We start from the raw sequence: 17,136 nt of genomic DNA on the forward strand, positions 1-17,136 counted from the left end.
CGGAACTTTTCAGTTATGGGCATGAGATGCTGTTTGATGAGGAGACATTTCACACCGTGACAACCTTTGGTGATTGTTGTGTTTGTTTGTATGTGCCATGTAAAATTAAAACAAAGACCTGCGCTACCAAGTGGCACGAACTTTGATTTACGCCGGCATCGTCAGTACCGGCGCTGATATCTTTTGGGCCCGACCCGACGATACTTCACATCGGTGCATAATCCTATCGCCACCCTCAAGGCTCAGCCGTAGTCGTGTCTCGCCCACGTGAGACCCCCATGTCTTGCCCCCAAATGCGGAGGGTGTTGACCACGACTGAAGTAGTACTAGCTCGGACCTGAACTCAGGCTTGAAACTCGCTCGAAGCGCAGACAGTCGAAAGTTGTTGCTATCGCGCAGGGCCGAGGACTTGGTGAATTGTGAGCGCCAAGTCCGAGACAGCGAATCGCCGTCTGCTCAGCGTACTAACATGACGCCGGACCGACTTGCTCTCCGCGAGGCCGGTCGTCTGACAGAAAGGATTAATACTGGCATGCAGATCCCAACAAGCGAGTCGGCGATAACAAAATATATGCTCCTGGGCTGGTGAAAGCCGGTGTCGATGATACGCAAACTTCTCTACTTTATTTTGCAGACGTCTTCCAGCTTGCGGTTTGCTGTTGGCCGCAGGCGTTTATTATTGTCAAAATATAGCGGCGTTTTATAATGGGTACAATAAATACTCTACATACGACATTCCTTCGCTATATAAGCTTATATTTAGAGAACGTTTCAGGTTTAATAAAGTACTGATCGATACCATTTTTTTCTCGTTTTTTTTTTTTTTTTTTTTTTTCAACAAGGAACTTTCCCCATGTGGTTCGCTTGATAGGCCTGCCTCTGACCATCCACCTGCGAGGTTGTAAGCATGTCAGCTTATATGATAAGAGATGGGCCGGGGGATCGCGGCATAAAACCTTGGACATCGATATAAAGCTTGGATGGGGATATAAACCGATAAGCACACGAGTATATAAGACATGGTATTCTTCAGAAGAGATGTGTCAAAGTAACAGCAAGTCATTTAACCATGAAGCCCTCTACTCCGGTCCTTCTACTACTGCAATCTGCCGGCCTTGTCCGGGGCTGCGTCCGGGTCCATGCCTATCTGAGCAACACCCCGATCGGCAACGACATCATGACCATCGAGCTCTGGGACGACGACAACTTTTACCAGCGATGCGGCTCCTGCTCGTGGGCCTTTGCCAGCAACGAGAGCCGCTGCCGCAAGGAGTGCGGCAAGTTCACCGTCGAGGTTTGGAACAACGGCCGGTCGGCCTGGGTCCGCAACAACGGCAACAACGGGCTCGTGTACGACATGCGGGAGGCCAACCGCGCGCTCGAGGACTACTGCTGCCTCTCGACCGACAACGGCTGCCGCGGACGGTGCAGCAACTGGGAGTCGTGCCACAAGAGTCAGCACGCCAACTGCGACAGATATGCCTGCAGTCTCTGCGATGGTAATCGTTACTGTGGCGTCCGGGACCGGCTGCTTCCCGCGTCGCCGGATAACTCTACGGCAACGGAAGAATGATTGGAGGAATGCTTTGACTATCACCTAGTCGCTTGAAGGCTGGAGTAATATTTAAAGTCGGGGAGCCGGTGACAAAACCGAGAGTCCTCGGTATTGCACTCCAGATAGAAGAAGGAGTCTCTGTTTATGGTTACGTTATAATTACTCTCTACATGCTTTCAACAGTTGTGCGTTGTTTGGAAGCTTTGGAGGGATAGTAGGCTTGGTTTTGTTTTTGTTTTTATGCTGCATTCCAGGTGCCGCTGACAAGGATGGATACCAAAGACTAGACTAGTCAGTTATCGATGCCGTTAAAATCTCGTCAAAGCAGTCGATATTGCAAGACTCTCGAATACGTCATCAGTGAGAATACAGATAATGTTGAGATGCCAATCTGTCCGGCAGACGGAACCGTCCCATAACATATCCCAATCTGGGGGGTTCTATCCTTGGGCCCCGAGACTCCTTCACTTAACAGCTTGAGCTGGAGTCTGGGTGCTTGGATTTGGTCACGGGATTATTCCCCGACGGGTGTTTTCATTTGGTATTCCCAGCTAGGCTACCTGTACTTGTTCTAGCCCTTCCGCGCTCCCGCGGCGGGCATGCGTGATGAACCATCCGCTGACAAGCTAACCTAGTCTCCCTCAAAAAGAGGGACGAGCTGTTTCAGCTCACATGGATGCGCCCAAGGCGCCGATTGTACATTTCCGTTTCCTCTCGCCTCATTGGACTTTTGCATCCTCCACGTCTTCCGTCCTGCTTCTGTGCTGATCCCGGACGAACTCTTCTATTTGGATGTCATGTGTCGGCCTCTCTGGAGGGCCAGGGATCTGCTCTGGGGTCGGATCTGGCTTTTTGACCTCGTCTCTCTCGGCTCCGAGTAGCTTTCCAACGGCTGGTATGTATTGTGACACTTTTTTGTTTTCGGGTGCAGATGACGCATCAGCTCTGAGAATAAAAACAACCGAGAAACAGGGCACAGGGAATGCTAACTATACCTTTTTCTACGACTGGGTTCGCAGGGGGACTGGAAGATTTTTTTATTTCACTCGGAGACTTTAGTGCATCTCTGGCTGCTTGGTCGAGCTGAAGCTTGTAGTTTGCTTTCGGACCATTGTCTAGTTCGCCAGGTTCATGTTGGATGTTTGGTTCGTTGGTCGGCATGGTGCGTGTGATGAAACAAAGGGCTTGAATGTATGCGATTGGGGGTAATGGGACAGTTGACACAAGATGAACAAACAGTATTATCACGGATATTTAAGTAAATAAAAAACAAACAAACAGACTGACGTTTGACTTTGGACTAGAAAGCGTCATATATTCATGGCTTTTCTGCACAATCATGCGTCTAATACCCGCCAAACTTCTTGGTATCTCCAAGCAGGATGCCACTGTTTGTGCTCCTTCGTGCCTCCCAGCTGATAACATCCAGCTTATGACGTCACATCTGCTCGACAAGACGCCTCAGTCAGCCCTGACTCTGGGCGACATTGTGTTTGTGCCGATAACCGAAATAATCGCCTGGGTTTTGGGGGGAGGACCTGCTTCGTCTCGTAAAAGCTCGAATGATTTAATTCATTCAAGTTCTGATCATTGTTGGAAAGAAATGTTGGTGCAAGCTAAATGTTCGATGTTGAACCCGCAATGATGTTCGTAGAAACTCGAGGAAATTAGCACCTGCCCTGTAAAGAAGTGCCGAGATCGGAAGACTGGGGCATCACCTTGTCATTTATGCAAGACAGATCTCAAGTGCCAAGGGTAATGGAAGGGGAAGGCGGTGGGGAATCGCGTGTCTTTCTCGTTGCATTCCTTATTCCACATACAAGTTGAGTAAACAGGTACAAGACAAGAGAATTAGACTGGGCGAAATAGATTTGCTATTTTTTTTTTCCTTTCTCTTTCATCGCTGCTGATCTAGTCTAGAAGATTGAACCGGTCCCCACAAATTTTTGAAAAGGAAAGGAAAAAAAAAAAATGGGAGACTCGGGGCAACTGCAGCAACATCAGGTGGACCAGCCGTCGTCGACTGCCCCGATCCCCATCACGATCGTGACAGGGTTCCTCGGGTCGGGCAAAACGACGCTGGTCCTGAACCTTGTCCCGCAGCTGCGCAAGACGAACCCGGACTACAAGCTCGCGCTGCTCAAGAACGAGTTTGGCGACGTGGCCGTGGACTCGCAGCTGGCGTCGTCGGGCGCCGTGGCCGGCGTCCAGGAGCTGCTCAACGGCTGCATCTGCTGCAACATGGTCGGCCAGCTGAGTGACGCCCTCTCGGAGCTGCGCGCCTCGGTCCGTCCGCACCGCATCGTCATCGAGACGTCCGGGTCCGCCTTCCCTGCGACCCTGGCCCTCGAGGTGAACCGCCTGGCCCGCGAGACGCGCGGCGCCTACGTGCTCGACGGCGTCGTCAGCGTCGTCGACGTTGAGAACTGGCAGGGCTACGAGGACACGAGCTACACGGCCAAGATCCAGGCCCGCTACACAGACCTCGTCGTCTTCAACAAGTGGGAGCTCTGCAGCGAGCGCCGCTTCGACGAGTGTCTGGACCGCCTTGGTGATCTCGAGGTTGATGTCGCCTGGGTCAAGAGCGACAAGGGGTGGGTTTCCATGGACTTGGTATTTGGCATCGACGGCGGGCTGGCGCAGAGCTTGACCGAGGATATGGCGCGGGACCACGGCCACAATCATGGCGGGGAGGGCCACGAGCATGATCACCAGTCCGAGGTTGAGGTCCTTAGCATTTCGCTCAAGAGTGCAGGGCCAAGTCCATCCGTAAACCCCGAGAGTCTGCAGAAGCTACTCAAGGCTGCACCAAAAGACGAAGTCTACCGCATCAAGGCTGTCTTGTCGACCTCGTCTGTATCTCCTGTCTGGCGCGGCTCCGATGGAGATGCAGCCCCGGAAGCGCTCAGTGAAACGGTGGCCAAGTCTTCTCAGAGGTACATCCTTAACTGGGCTTTCGGCAGGTGGACTTTCACTCCCGTCATGGAGGGCATATCAGAGCATGAGTCCAGCAGCGGTGTTGCGCTGCGTATGACCATGATCCTAGCCCGTTACGAGAGCACCAAGTGGAAGAAGAAGCTTGAGGCGGGAGGGTTTATAGAACTAGAGGGAGAAGCCAAAGGGGAGCTCATGATTACAAAGATCGCGTAGAGAATTATCCTACTGTAGTCTAAATATGGAGAGAGAAGGTGAGACGAAGCTACGAACGAGCATTGATGATTGATTGTATGAATTATAGAGGGTTGGACAAAGGAAAATGATATAGAACGGTAAAATAAAATAAAATAAAATAAAACGAATGCCAGTTTCCTTTCCTGTTACAATTACAAAATAAAAAGAATAAAAAAAAAAAAAAAAAACACATGCTATACATTAATCATGCCGCTTTCGAATGTGCGATCGATATCTGCGGCCGGGGTTTGCATCAGAAGAAAGCAGGCTCTGGTGACGTGAAGAAGCGAGTCGCCAGCGGCTGCTCTGGTCTCAGTATCCTCTTCCGCTCCCTGCCATGCAGTTTACTAAGAATTGATGAAATTGGCGAAGGCTCAAGGGCAGGCACCTGATCTTCGCTCTCTGATCCACTGCTGGCCTCCTCGACGTCGGGCAGTTTTCTCTGGAACGAGGTAGCGAGATGCCCCTCATTCCCCTCAGAAGTGTCTTTGGGCTCGAAGTAGTAGTCGAAACCCTCCCAGTCGTCAGTCCAGTCGTCAAGGGTTGCATTTCCACCACGTGCTTCCCCCTGTGCCGTGTCTCGCTGCAACGGATCCAACGCTTCGCCGAACCGAAGTGGGCTTGCTGACACAGCCTTATGCACGGCGCTAGTGTCGCGGCTAGGCGATGACTTGTTTCTATTACCACCAACACCACCACCACCGCCGCCGCCGCCGCCGCTCTCGCCCGACGTTCTCGGAAATCCAGGAAACCCTCCAGGCCGGAAGCCAGGGCTGACGAGCTTGATCTTCTTGGGCGACTGCATAGCGGCCTTGATGCTGATGCCGCGCGCCACGCCCACCCTGGCCGGCGTTGGAGACACCTCCCTGCTGCTGTCTTCGCGCTGTGCCCGCGGCCCGCGCGGCGACGCCTTGGCCGTCCTGCCTATGCCCTTTCGGCGTGGCGGGGGCGGACCGAGACTGAATGGCTTCTCTGACACGTTGTGGTGGTGGCTGTCGTCGTCCTGCCGCCTCCTGACCCTGCCTCTCTCCTGATCGCTGTCCGGCGAGACCCGAGTGTTTTCGCCAAACACGCCGCTCGTCACCGGCAGGTAGCTGTTTTCGCACCCTAGGCAGAGGGCCCCGCCGCCCATCATTCCCGGCTTCCGGCAAAGTCTGCAGATTTGTTCGCCGTTGGTCGAGCAAGCAATCTGCATTTGATTCCACGGCCTGGGTGGTGACGCGGCGGCGGGGGCGAAGGCGTGCCGGGCGAAAGGAGGTGCTGACCTAGGGCTGGCATATTCCGTGTTCCAACGTGTTGGCGTCAATGCATCCGGATATACCGACTCACGATTGTACAACGACAACGCCTGCTTGCTGAGCGCCGGTGGCTCGGGAGGTATCGAGAGAGACTCGGCCGGGCTGGGCAGCACACCCGGATTGTCGCGATAGTTTGTCGCGGTCGCTTGGAAAGACCAAGTCTGCTGCTCGGCTTGATCTGGTGGACATTCTGATTCAGGAGGTGAGGGTGAAAGGTGTTGGCGCATGCGTTGAAATGTGTTTGCAGCAGCACTTCCCGGCCATGCCGTGACTTCCGGCTGCATCCGAAGCGTGCTTTCCGGAGACACCGGATAAATAGACGAAAAATGACTCTCCATGGTGTTTCTGGGTGAAGGTGCAGCCTTTGGATGTCGGCGGCCTTCGAAATCCTTCATAATATCATTGATGTCGACCATGTTCTCCACAGCTGGAGCCATGTCACCTTCCGAAGATTCCGTAGAGACTGCCCTCGTGTAAGGAGGCGGACTCGGTGTAGGACTCCCTGCGTGAGGCAGAGCCGACTCGCCCCTCACACTCCAGGTCGCCACCCTTGCGGCGCCTGGATCCCGGCTCTGCCCCTGAATGTTGTGTGCCTGAATCCCCGAAAGAATGGCATAACATTCCTCGTCCGACGGTATGTCGGTGACTGGGTGTGTCGGCCGGTCGGGCGTGTGGACGGGGACGAACTCCCTGAGCTTTGACCTCTGTCGACTGCTGCTCTTGTCCCTGCGGCCGCCGGATGCGGACTTGCTGCTGCTGCTGTTGCTGTTCCTGCTCCTGCTCCTGCTCCTGCTCCTGCTGCTGTTGTTGCCCCCGCCGTAAAAACCCCTCGGTTTGCTTTTGATCTCCATGACTGCTCGCTGTGCGCAGTGTGACGAAGACGTGAAGAAGAGCAGCGGGAGGTCGATTCGTATCTCGCCGTCATGATGTTGTCGCGTCTGCGATGTCGGCAGGCGGGCACATCCCCTCTGTTGGGTTCGAGAACAAACGTGGTGGCGTAGCTTGCACAAAGACCGGAATGTGAGCTCGTCCATGTGCACGGCAGATCTATCATTTTGTCTGTCGTCGGGTCGAGGTAAGTAGGTAGGCAGCTGAAAATGACGTTCCTTTGTTCTCCCTGTGGCTGAGCTCGGAAAAAGATCGAGTTTTGTCTTGGGGGAAACAAGAAGCAATCAATCATGGAACTGCGGCTGCGCGAGGGGGTGGCCACTGGCATTCGAAACGAGCCACACCAGGCGCAAAGAAAGCAGAATTCAATAGCACAAGAGATACCCATCTTCCGGAATGCAATCACGATGGACCGACGTCCACTCCCTTGACTTGGCAAGCGACGAAATGTCTTAGACTTCAGCGGCGAGTAACAAACAGAAGGCAGGCATACACACCCAAAGCGTCTTCCACTAGCTCAAATTGTGAGACAGGATCCAATCGATTACATGCCTGAGCCCCATTACAGGCTGGTCGTGACTGTCAAATTATTGGAAAGGACCATTAAAGTTGGCGGCAATTCATGACAAAGCACCTCGACGTCCGACAGGTATTGCACGCTAGCCTCCTCACTCTCACTTATACCTTCCTCGGGAATAGGAAGCGTCGTAAACAAAACGGCCGTGTCCCCGCTATGCTGCCTCATCAGCTCGTTGATGATCAGGTGCTGCGCACGGCTTGGCAGGTCGTTGAAGGAGAGTTTGACCGCATCCTGGCTTCCTTGCTGCGATTCGCTTTCTCCGCCCGCATCGTCGTTGTGATGACTACTGGAACGGCTTCTGCCACCCTGACCTTTCTGCTGGGCTGCAACTAGCTCTGGGATGTCGATTTTCACATCATATACTGCAGCCCCTCCTGTTGCTGCCAAGCCTGTGTTGGATTGATCAGCTGGCTCACTTACAGGAGAAGCAAAACCGAGGCTGGGCCCAGCTGCGCCTTCGCCATCGATGATCTTAGTTTCCGGTACTAAGGAGCTCACGAATCTATTGGACGAGCTTGCTCTCGAGAACCCAGGACGCCGGACCGTCCCCGCTTCTGGCTTGAGGGTTCGGGATTCTCGTGTGGGTGACCTGGTCCGGGATGGCGGTTGGGTCGCTGCCAGGGTGTCTTCTCTGGATATCGAAGCATTTCGTCCTTCGTATGATTTGGTAGTCGCGAGATCGTCGCTCGCGCGAGCCAAGTCTTCAGCAGACACGGCTCCATATGATCGCGCTGACGCAGATGCCCGCAGAAGTGGTTGACGCTCAATTGCTAATACGCGTTGTGTTGCCGGGCCGTTGGAGCGCAGGCTTCCGAAACTACTCCTTTGCAACCTGACATTGGCCAGTGAAATCCTCGATCTAGGCGACTCCATGATTCCAGATATGTTTCCATCGTTTTCAGGCTCATTGAAGTCTGCGTCGATCTCATCATCTGAGCTACTACTACTTTCACTGCCAGATTCGTTGGGTGTTCTGGACCTGGAACGGAGAATTTTGCGGGGAAGATTTTGCGCATGCATGCCCAAATTAAAACCCATTTGGGAGAGAAGGGATACGGTATGTCTGCGGCGAGACATTCCCGACACATATGAGATGGTCGACCGTCTCCTGGGAACCTCCGGCCCGGGCTCGTCACCTTGGTGGTCAAGGTCTGAGCCTTGGTTTTGGGAGAGTCGAATTGCTTTCAACTCAGCCCACCAATCGGACTCTAGAGTCTTGTTGAGCATGTTCTCTATTTGCGGATCCTTGAAATCTCCGTGGACGATGCCATGGTAAGTGTGCAACTCATCGGAATCCAACGAGAATGCGTGCACTTTGGCATCGATTCTTAGCTTCTCCAGCAATGTCGAGACCCTTTGCTTCTCCTCTTGAACTTCCGATGCATACTCGACGAATACCATAACTCTCAGTTTGAAGACGCGCCTCCAAGTTTGACAGGTATGTAAAATGTAACCAAGCTGTAAAATTAGCGTATCTGTGAGGAACAAGATCCAGGACCGAGTAAGCCAAACTGTTGTTGTCACCGCAGAGTAAAGAAGCAGAACTGGAATACGTCTCAAGCTGCCACTTACACGTGTCAAAGTTGCTGGTGATAACGTTCTTCCCATCAGCATGCACTCGGGCAGACATTTGAATCGGCCAGAGATCAATGTATTTCTTGGAGTTTTTCCCGTCACGTCGTGGCGTCTCCAGTCGATCGAAGCCTTTGGCAACAGCGACATTGAGTCTGTACCTGAAGGCAAGGTCCTCCAAAATGGTGAGGTAACTGGTGACGGACATGTTGCCTTCCCTCTTGATTATATCCGTGGGCAAGTCCCCGTCCAGAAGCCTTGCAGAGGTGTCGCGCCGCCGTCGCATGGGCGGGCGTACCTCGTCCCCAGACGAATCGTCAATCACCGCGTTGGCACGTGCAGACCCAGTTCGGGGAAGCTCTGGGGCACCCTGTACGCCACGCTTCGCCTGCAACTTTCGGAGCTCGTCCATATTGAAGAAGCCAATCACGGCGATGTTGGGGCGCATGCCACCAAGCCCTGCGGAAAGAATAAGATTCCTGATACCCCAAGTTATGGTGGGCGACATGTTAAGCTGCACGAAAGCCTTGATGCGGGAATACTCGGATATGTACTTTGTCCAGGCTGACTGCTGTAGCTTAGCCTCTTTAACGCCAGTCTCAAAATCGTCTGTGACAATGACGTGCCCAAGTATGTAGAGAGAGCCCTTCTTCATCGAATTACAAAACTGGACTAGGCGTGTCTGCCGCCGAGGGTCGCCGACGAGAAGAATGATTTGTGGGCGCCAAAACTTGATGTGTTCGGGCCGTAGCCGAAGGAGGTACTTCCGAACCTGATGGTAGATGAGGTTCTGAGATACATCGCCCCAGTGCTTTGGAGGAGACAAGTAGTGAATCAGGAGGAAAAGGAACACGAGCAGGATGACAGCAATGGTTGCATATGTCTCGTCGATGAAGAACATGGCAGAAGCCGATAAAATGCTACCAGCGAATGCAGTATGCCAACTGAAGAATTTGAATGCAGGACGAAAGTTGGGCGCCGAGCCAATTTTGAGTAAGAAGCAGGCCAAGTTCATGGTGAAGAAAGTCAACTGTACATCATTATCCTTAGCTTGGATTCCCACAAATAATACGGTGCAGTCCCGGATTTAGAGATCATACCTGGTATCCCATAGATATAAAAGTTGCAATTTGATCCAGATCAGCAAACAAGGACACTTGTGCAATCATGTAGGTCAGGAAAATGGCAAGCATAGGCTCATCACCCTTCTTGGTCCCTAGACCGAATGGAGACAGGCCAGGAATCAGTTTATCTCGCGCCAATGCCTGGAGGAGTTTCGCAGAACCTATCAGCCCCATAAGCGCCGAGAAAAACGTTGTAGCGCATTCCCCAGCAAGAATAAGAGGAGCCGAGAGGGTAGTGTCCTGTAGGATATTGGCATCCCGGAGAAGGGACGGCTGAGTAATCGCAGAGGCCATGGAGAGAATGACCAGAAGATATATCACAAATGTCGACAACATAGCCCAGAGTGTTCCCTTAGGGATGGCCTTGCTCGGATTGCGCAGGTCACCCGACATGGAAGCTCCAGCGAAGATGCCAGAAGTGGCCGGGAAAAGAATTCCAAAGAGCTCACGGAAAGTTGAGAGCCCCTGGAACTGACTGTCGCTGCCAGTATCAGGGAAAAGGTTCGTTTGGAGCGTGGCCATGCTCAGTCCAGTGAACTCGATTCCAAGGTCTGGGTTGCTGAAGGGACGCAGAAACAGAGCCGATAAGGGGATGCTGAACGTGGACACCAAGAGGACCGCAAGCAGAGCGTTGCTTGCCTTGGCAAATATGCCACTCCCGGCAAGACACATGGCGGTACACCCCACCAGAGCAGCCGTCTCCAGCAAGTATATGCCCCAGAATCCATGAGGCATCTGGTCGACGAAATAAAGTTCCAAGCAGCTGATGAGACCAACTACATTGAGGGCGGTGTTGAGTACCTGCGACAGGTAAAACAGAATGCCAATAGAGCCGCCGAACTCAGGGCCTAACGACCTGGATATGAGATAATAGGCGCCTCCTCCCTTTACCACGCCATTAGAGGCAACGGCAGAGAGCGAGAGCACGGTCACCAGATCGATAAGATACGAGACCACAAGAAGCCCTGGTCCCAGGAGAAGCAGTAAAGTCAGCAACACAGTGTTCTTACTGGTCTCGTGACGCGTCTGAAAAGAAAATGTATTTCGAACCGACCTAGCATCCCCAAAACTCCAATGTGACCGAGGATCGAACCGAACCGCAGAAACATGAGAATACTGACAATGTTAAGACAAACCGGGATGTAGACTCCATTGGCTACACCCAGTTTGCCGGACTTGTGCGAATTGTTGTCGGAAGCCATGATTGTTGTTGCTTGACTTGACCGACGTGTTTTCACTGCATTTCCTTTTGTTGGCTGCTCGGATTTGCTTGAATGCTCTTTGCCGGGAACAAAAAAAAAAAAAAAAAAAAAAAAAAGAACCAAGGCCGTACCGTCCGTCTACTTGAGTCTCAAGAGACTCCCTGCCGGCAGGTGTTGTAGGAGTCGGGAGGGCGAGAGACAGTCTTTTTCTTTTTGCTTATCAAGAATGGCCGAGGTCTGGCTGCTGTTAAAAAGCAGCAGGAATGCTGTCACCCGTTGCACAAGTCCCAGACACTGGGGCTGGCTGCGCTTGTGCACTACTGCCCAGCGTTTAATTGAGACTGATCGTGACTTCTAGGTTCGTTATCACAGATCAACTGTGTTTAACTAAGCCTGGCTGGCCCAATCTATCTTAGACGAGTGCGACAAATTGTCTACCTACACCTGATTAACTAGAACAAACTATGGAGAAAATGCATTCGAAGGTGCTGGTCGAAAGCCGAACTTGTTCCACCAGCAGGAAAAAAATAAAAAAAGCTCCATGTGTCAGATCGCACAGTAGGACAGGGGTGCCAGGTTTGAGTGAGTACGATACTTTCTTGGCGATCTGCAAATTAACACCAACACGACCTACGTCACGTCACATAGCCCAAGTGATGAGTGTAAACCCGGTGAGGGGTCCATTGTTGACGGAAAGAACCCCCACGCTGGCTGCCATGCAAAATCGAAAGAAAAAAAAAAAATATGTTTGTTATATTCAACAAATCTCACGGAAACAGTTCAAGAAAAGAGAAAGACGATTCCCCAAAACATTCTAAACTAGCCCCGGATCTAAACACACCAAGTGCATCTGGTCCTGCAGACTTCAATATTTGTCTCCGCGGCTAAAGAAGCACTTTGAGGCGTGGCTCAGAATAAATGATTGATTCACTGGTCGCGGCACTGCAGCCGAGGAGCAAGTTGCGGGGCTCCCGCACGTAACATGTTGGCTTCGACCCTGTATGCATTGCTGATATTTCCACCGTGGTGATGCAATAGAATAAAAAATCGTTATCGCCTTCAAGTCAACCAAAGGTAGCTAGCTACCTACCTGCTTTAATAACTAAGAGCTTATAAGGCATTGCGATGAGTTTGAAACCCCTCCTCCGTCTCGCGTGCCCATGTCTGATTAATTCGTTGCGTTTCCCCAAACAAATTGTAGCCGCTTTCTTTGCAATCTGCTTGCCCACAGTCTAGCCCAAACGAGAAAATTGATTGAATAAGGTGCCTGTACCTTGCCTTACCTTACTCAACAACAATTTATTAGCATAGACCGTCCGTCCTGTAAGACCCCTGCCCTAGCACCCCTCGCCTACCTTACCCTTACCTTCCTTTCCTACATTGCCTTACCGTGCCGCCAACGCCCAGCATTCCCTAAAGCTTTCCTCAAGGTGTCAAATGTCGACCAATTCGTCCTCAGCGGCAAGGTACTAAACGCCACTTTCAGGGACCGGTTCTTGGTGCTATATATATAATTTGTAAAACTACGAGTGCCTCAACACGGCAACTGAGTTGTAGGTTTCTTTTTCGTGCCTTGACCACGCCTTGGCATTGCACTTTGGGAAAAAGACCAATCATTGTGTGCGATCCACCTGCCTGGATCAGACCCAAAAACCAACCAAAAAACCGGCAGCCACCCTTCCTCGGACACACACCTCAATCCAGCTTCCTTGTGTAAATAGCCTGCCTTGCCCAGCCACTCAACACTAAGCTGACACAGGTTCGCTTCTTGACATCTTCACACTCCAATAGTTTTCGAATCGACCACCGGCTCTTCGATACGGCTACTGGCAGCAAACCACAAGATTGCCATCACCGACTACGCTTGACTTATCCGTCACCGACTCGTGAGCACCCGGTTCCCATTGGAACCAGAAACCTCAAGCCAAAAGCCCTTTACCTACCGAACCGACAACAGTCATCATGAGCGAAGCTCCTCAGGCCCGTCGTGTAGGGTCTGTGGATGACCACAATGTCTACGACGATGCGAAAACGTACTATACATCCGAGGAGCGGCACAACAACTCGAGAAGCGGTCCTAGGCAGAGGACGTACTCGCAGGTATGATTGCCGGCCAAGAACATGGACTACCCACCATTTTTCTTGCCTAGAACATTTCTGATAACACCTTCTTCTGGTGAACAGAACAGCTTGCTTGGGCAGATGGAGCGATTGGGTCTGAAGGAACCATTCCGGAGAGGCAGTCATGGTAGGGCGGACACCCAGCTACCTAGCTTCTCTTTCACTTGGCTCCCAGTTTCCGCTGACCGCACCTCCAGACGAGTCCAACCACAACAGACGTTTCCTCATCCAGGTTGACCCCACCCTCGAAAGCCTGAAATCCCAAGAGGATACCGATGGAAACATGCAAATCACCATCGAAGACAATGGGCCCAAGGTATGACGTCTCAGGCCGCTTCTCGGCACTTGTGCCCCGCCATGGACCCACCAAGCGCTAACAGCAACGAATGTCCAGGTCCTCACTCTTCGCACCGCAGGGTCCAACGGCCACAACAGATTCGACATTCGTGGCACTTACATGCTCTCGAACCTTCTTCAAGAGCTGACGCTTGCGCAAGAATATGGACGCAAACAAGTCATCCTGGATGAGGCACGCCTCAACGAGAACCCAGTCAATCGTCTGTCCAGGTTGATTCGGGATCACTTTTGGGACGCCCTCACCCGCCGCATCGATGCATCCAGCATTGAGGTGGCAGCCAAGGACCCCAAGGACTGGACCGATGACCCCCGGCCTCGCATTTACGTGCCAAAGGGGGCGCCTGAGCAGCTCGAGTACTACAAAAAGTTGGCCGCCGATAAGCCCGAGATACGATTGGATGTCGTTGAGCTTCCCGAGACTATTACTCCCGACTATGTCGTCGGCATCAACAATGCCCCGGGTCTTCTTGCAGTGGATATGGAAGAGACCGTAGACCCCAAGACCGGGGAGAGGGTCATGAGTGGTCGTCCATTCGTCGTTCCTGGCGGCCGTTTCAACGAGCTGTACGGCTGGGACAGCTACATGGAGTCTCTCGGCCTTCTTGTTAACGACAAGGTGTATTTGGCCAAGTCCATGGTCTTGAACTTCTGCTTCTGCATCAAACACTATGGAAAAATTCTGAACGCCACCAGGTCATACTACCTCTGCCGATCCCAGCCGCCATTTCTCACCGACATGGCTCTGCGCGTCTACGACAAGATTCGACACGAGCCTGACGCAACCGAGTTTCTCCGGACCGCCATACTCGCTGCGATCAAGGAGTACCACAGTGTCTGGGTGGCCGAGCCCCGTCTAGATCCAGTTACTGGGCTCTCGCGATACAGGCCCGAGGGGAGAGGTGTGCCGCCGGAGACCGAAGCTGACCACTTCTTGCACATATTGGAGCCCTACTACAAGAAGCACAACATGACATTCAAAGAGTTTGTAGAAGCGTACAACTCTGGTAGCATCAAGGAGCCGGAGCTGGACAAGTACTTCCTGCACGACCGAGCCGTGCGAGAGTCTGGTCACGATACTTCATACCGTCTAGAGGGTGTATGTGCAGACCTGGCGACCGTCGACCTCAACACCTTGCTGTTCAAGTATGAAACAGACATTGCTCGTACCATTCGCAACGTGTTTGGAGACAAGCTCGTTATCCCAGCCGAGTACTGCGTTGGCTCCCTTCAGCCAGGTCAGGTCGAGACGTCTGCAATCTGGGACCGCCGGTCCAAGCGGAGAAAGCTCGCCATTGACAAGTATCTGTGGAATGAGGAGGAGGGCATGTACTTTGACTATAACACGGCTAAGCGCGAACAGTGCAACTACGAGAGCTGTACGACCTTTTGGGCACTGTGGGCTGGCGTTGCAAGCCCCAAGCAAGCGGCTATTATGGTCACGCGGGCACTGCCCAAGTTCGAGGCGTACGGAGGCTTGCTTTCAGGCACGGAGAAATCAAGGGGCCAGATAGGACTGGATCGACCCAACCGTCAGTGGGACTACCCTTATGGCTGGGCGCCACAGCAGATGCTTGCCTGGACTGGCCTGTATCGCTACAGTTTCACCGAGGAGGCTGAAAGGCTAGCATACAAATGGCTCTTTATGATCACCAAGGCCTTTAGCGACTTCAACGGCGTGGTGGTAGAGAAGTATGACGTGACACGCCCTGTGGATCCCCACCGTGTCGACGCCGAGTACGGAAACCAGGGTCTTGGGTTCAAGGGAGTTGCGAAGGAAGGGTGAGTCCAACAATTTCCTGACTGAAGATTGACACAATCTCACTGACGTTCAAAACGAATAGGTTTGGCTGGGTCAATGCCAGTTACATCTACGGACTCCAGATCATCAATGCCCATATGCGCCGTGCGCTGGGAACTCTCACGCCGTACGATACCTTTGTCAAGGCACTCGAGGATAACCGTAACCGGGCTCTGTCAGAGATGGTCTGAATTGAGCGCAAAAGGCAAAATTTCCATGACGCTCAAGTAAGAGACATGACGCCACAGTATATCGTCCTAGATAACGTAGCGTGCTCGTCTCTTACCTCGTGCCGCGGTGTGTTGCAGGCATAACAACTACCTCCCAAGATCAGCAAGACGAGAGAATGCTTTGCGCATTATTCTAGAGTCTCGTTCCTCATCATTTCTTAACTTGCATGAGTTCTTATGGTAGTGATTACTTGCATTTATAGAGGCTATAGTAGTTCCAGGAGAGGGAACAGGGGGTTTTGTATCTAGATTCACTACCCCATAGGGCCTAACTTTGATAAACGGGTTAATAGAAGTCTTCTTTGTCCGGAAAAAAAGCTAGCCTATTTTGCTCCACTACCTGCTGTGGTCCAAATAACACTCTTGGAATGGTATTGACGTTGAGAAGCTCGTGAGGAACTAAGAGACCTTTTGTCGATGACAGATGACAGGAAGGCTTGGAGGGGTAGCGGTGGAAGTTGGTTACGAAAGTGGAGCTCAACGTTTGGTTGCCCCGGCAGTCGCGGAGCCAAGCCCAACCTTGCGGGATCCAATGGAGGCACAGACCAAGCCCTGCAAATTGACAATCGTACCAGAGCAACGCAACGAGTAAGACGCAGCCAGTTGGGAGGGTCAATTTCCAGCGTTTCGAAAGAGCGGTCTTATTCCATCTCCTTTCTCCTTGCAAACTTAGACTCGTCCTGCTCGAAAACTCACGATAATTTGCTCTTTGCTACGGTCAACAGTATTGCCAAGCACTTCACGCTATTTAATCCGACCTGTCCTGATCCGATAAATCAATTATGGTGAGTCAAATACTCAAATGCACAGGTTCCGCTTCTGTTACCCGGTGGCCTTCCCCCCTCATTGTGTTGTTTACTTTGCAAGTGCTGGAGTGAACAACAAAATAAAAGCGATAAAAAAGGGTTGTTCCTTGGCCAGTGGCGGCAAGACACGCAACAGACATGCGGCCCATTGTTCCACTAGCTAGCTGGTGTGAAGACCACACCTTGCACACCTCTCGCCTAGCGTACACGGACATGCAGCAGCAAACGCGCCGTCACCACACCACCACTCAATCGTCAACCCGATCCGACGCGAGCCTCTGATTTGCTTGTGGGATTGAAGTCTCGGCGCAAAACCTACATACTCTCCACTCCGATTTTAAAAAAAACCATCATCCTTCCGTATCAGCCCGCACCGATCAACATCATTCACAACCACCTACGAGATCCCAGCCACGTCGCATTCTTGCAGCTTT

The 17,136-nt window shown here is 52.3% G+C and overlaps 5 protein-coding genes across 5 annotated transcripts; 3 read left to right on the plus strand and 2 right to left on the minus strand.

The window, feature by feature from the left end:
- Positions 1 to 1,069: 1,069 nt before the first annotated feature.
- Positions 1,070 to 1,573, plus strand: PpBr36_03181 (uncharacterized protein; the record flags this gene model as incomplete). The annotated part of the gene is made up of 1 exon (XM_029890357.1): positions 1,070 to 1,573. One exon carries the CDS (start codon positions 1,070 to 1,072, stop codon positions 1,571 to 1,573), a length of 504 nt encoding a protein of 167 aa, XP_029753724.1.
- Positions 1,574 to 2,274: 701 nt separating this feature from the next.
- PpBr36_03182 (uncharacterized protein) lies at positions 2,275 to 2,716 on the minus strand (the record flags this gene model as incomplete). Its single annotated transcript, XM_029890358.1, is given in 2 exon segments — positions 2,275 to 2,544; positions 2,561 to 2,716. 2 exon segments carry the CDS (start codon positions 2,714 to 2,716, stop codon positions 2,275 to 2,277), a joined length of 426 nt encoding a protein of 141 aa, XP_029753721.1.
- Positions 2,717 to 3,526: 810 nt separating this feature from the next.
- On the plus strand, positions 3,527 to 4,705 carry PpBr36_03183 (uncharacterized protein; the record flags this gene model as incomplete). Its single annotated transcript, XM_029890359.1, has 1 exon — positions 3,527 to 4,705. One exon carries the CDS (start codon positions 3,527 to 3,529, stop codon positions 4,703 to 4,705), a length of 1,179 nt encoding a protein of 392 aa, XP_029753722.1.
- Positions 4,706 to 4,979: 274 nt separating this feature from the next.
- Positions 4,980 to 11,390, minus strand: PpBr36_03184 (uncharacterized protein; the record flags this gene model as incomplete). Its single annotated transcript, XM_029890360.1, has 6 exons — positions 4,980 to 6,992; positions 7,547 to 8,471; positions 8,568 to 8,967; positions 9,065 to 10,094; positions 10,165 to 11,153; positions 11,243 to 11,390. 6 exons carry the CDS (start codon positions 11,388 to 11,390, stop codon positions 4,980 to 4,982), a joined length of 5,505 nt encoding a protein of 1,834 aa, XP_029753727.1.
- A 1,914-nt stretch (positions 11,391 to 13,304) lies between these two features.
- Positions 13,305 to 15,857, plus strand: PpBr36_03185 (uncharacterized protein; the record flags this gene model as incomplete). Its single annotated transcript, XM_029890361.1, has 5 exons — positions 13,305 to 13,490; positions 13,575 to 13,638; positions 13,709 to 13,827; positions 13,906 to 15,647; positions 15,710 to 15,857. Coding segments are annotated over 5 exons (2,259 nt in total), but the record flags the coding sequence as incomplete, so codon positions are not given.
- Between the last annotated feature and the right edge of the window lie 1,279 nt (positions 15,858 to 17,136).

Source organism: Pyricularia pennisetigena, chromosome 3, assembly GCF_004337985.1.
Source record: "Pyricularia pennisetigena strain Br36 chromosome 3, whole genome shotgun sequence".
NCBI classification, from domain to species: Eukaryota; Fungi; Ascomycota; class Sordariomycetes; order Magnaporthales; family Pyriculariaceae; genus Pyricularia; species Pyricularia pennisetigena.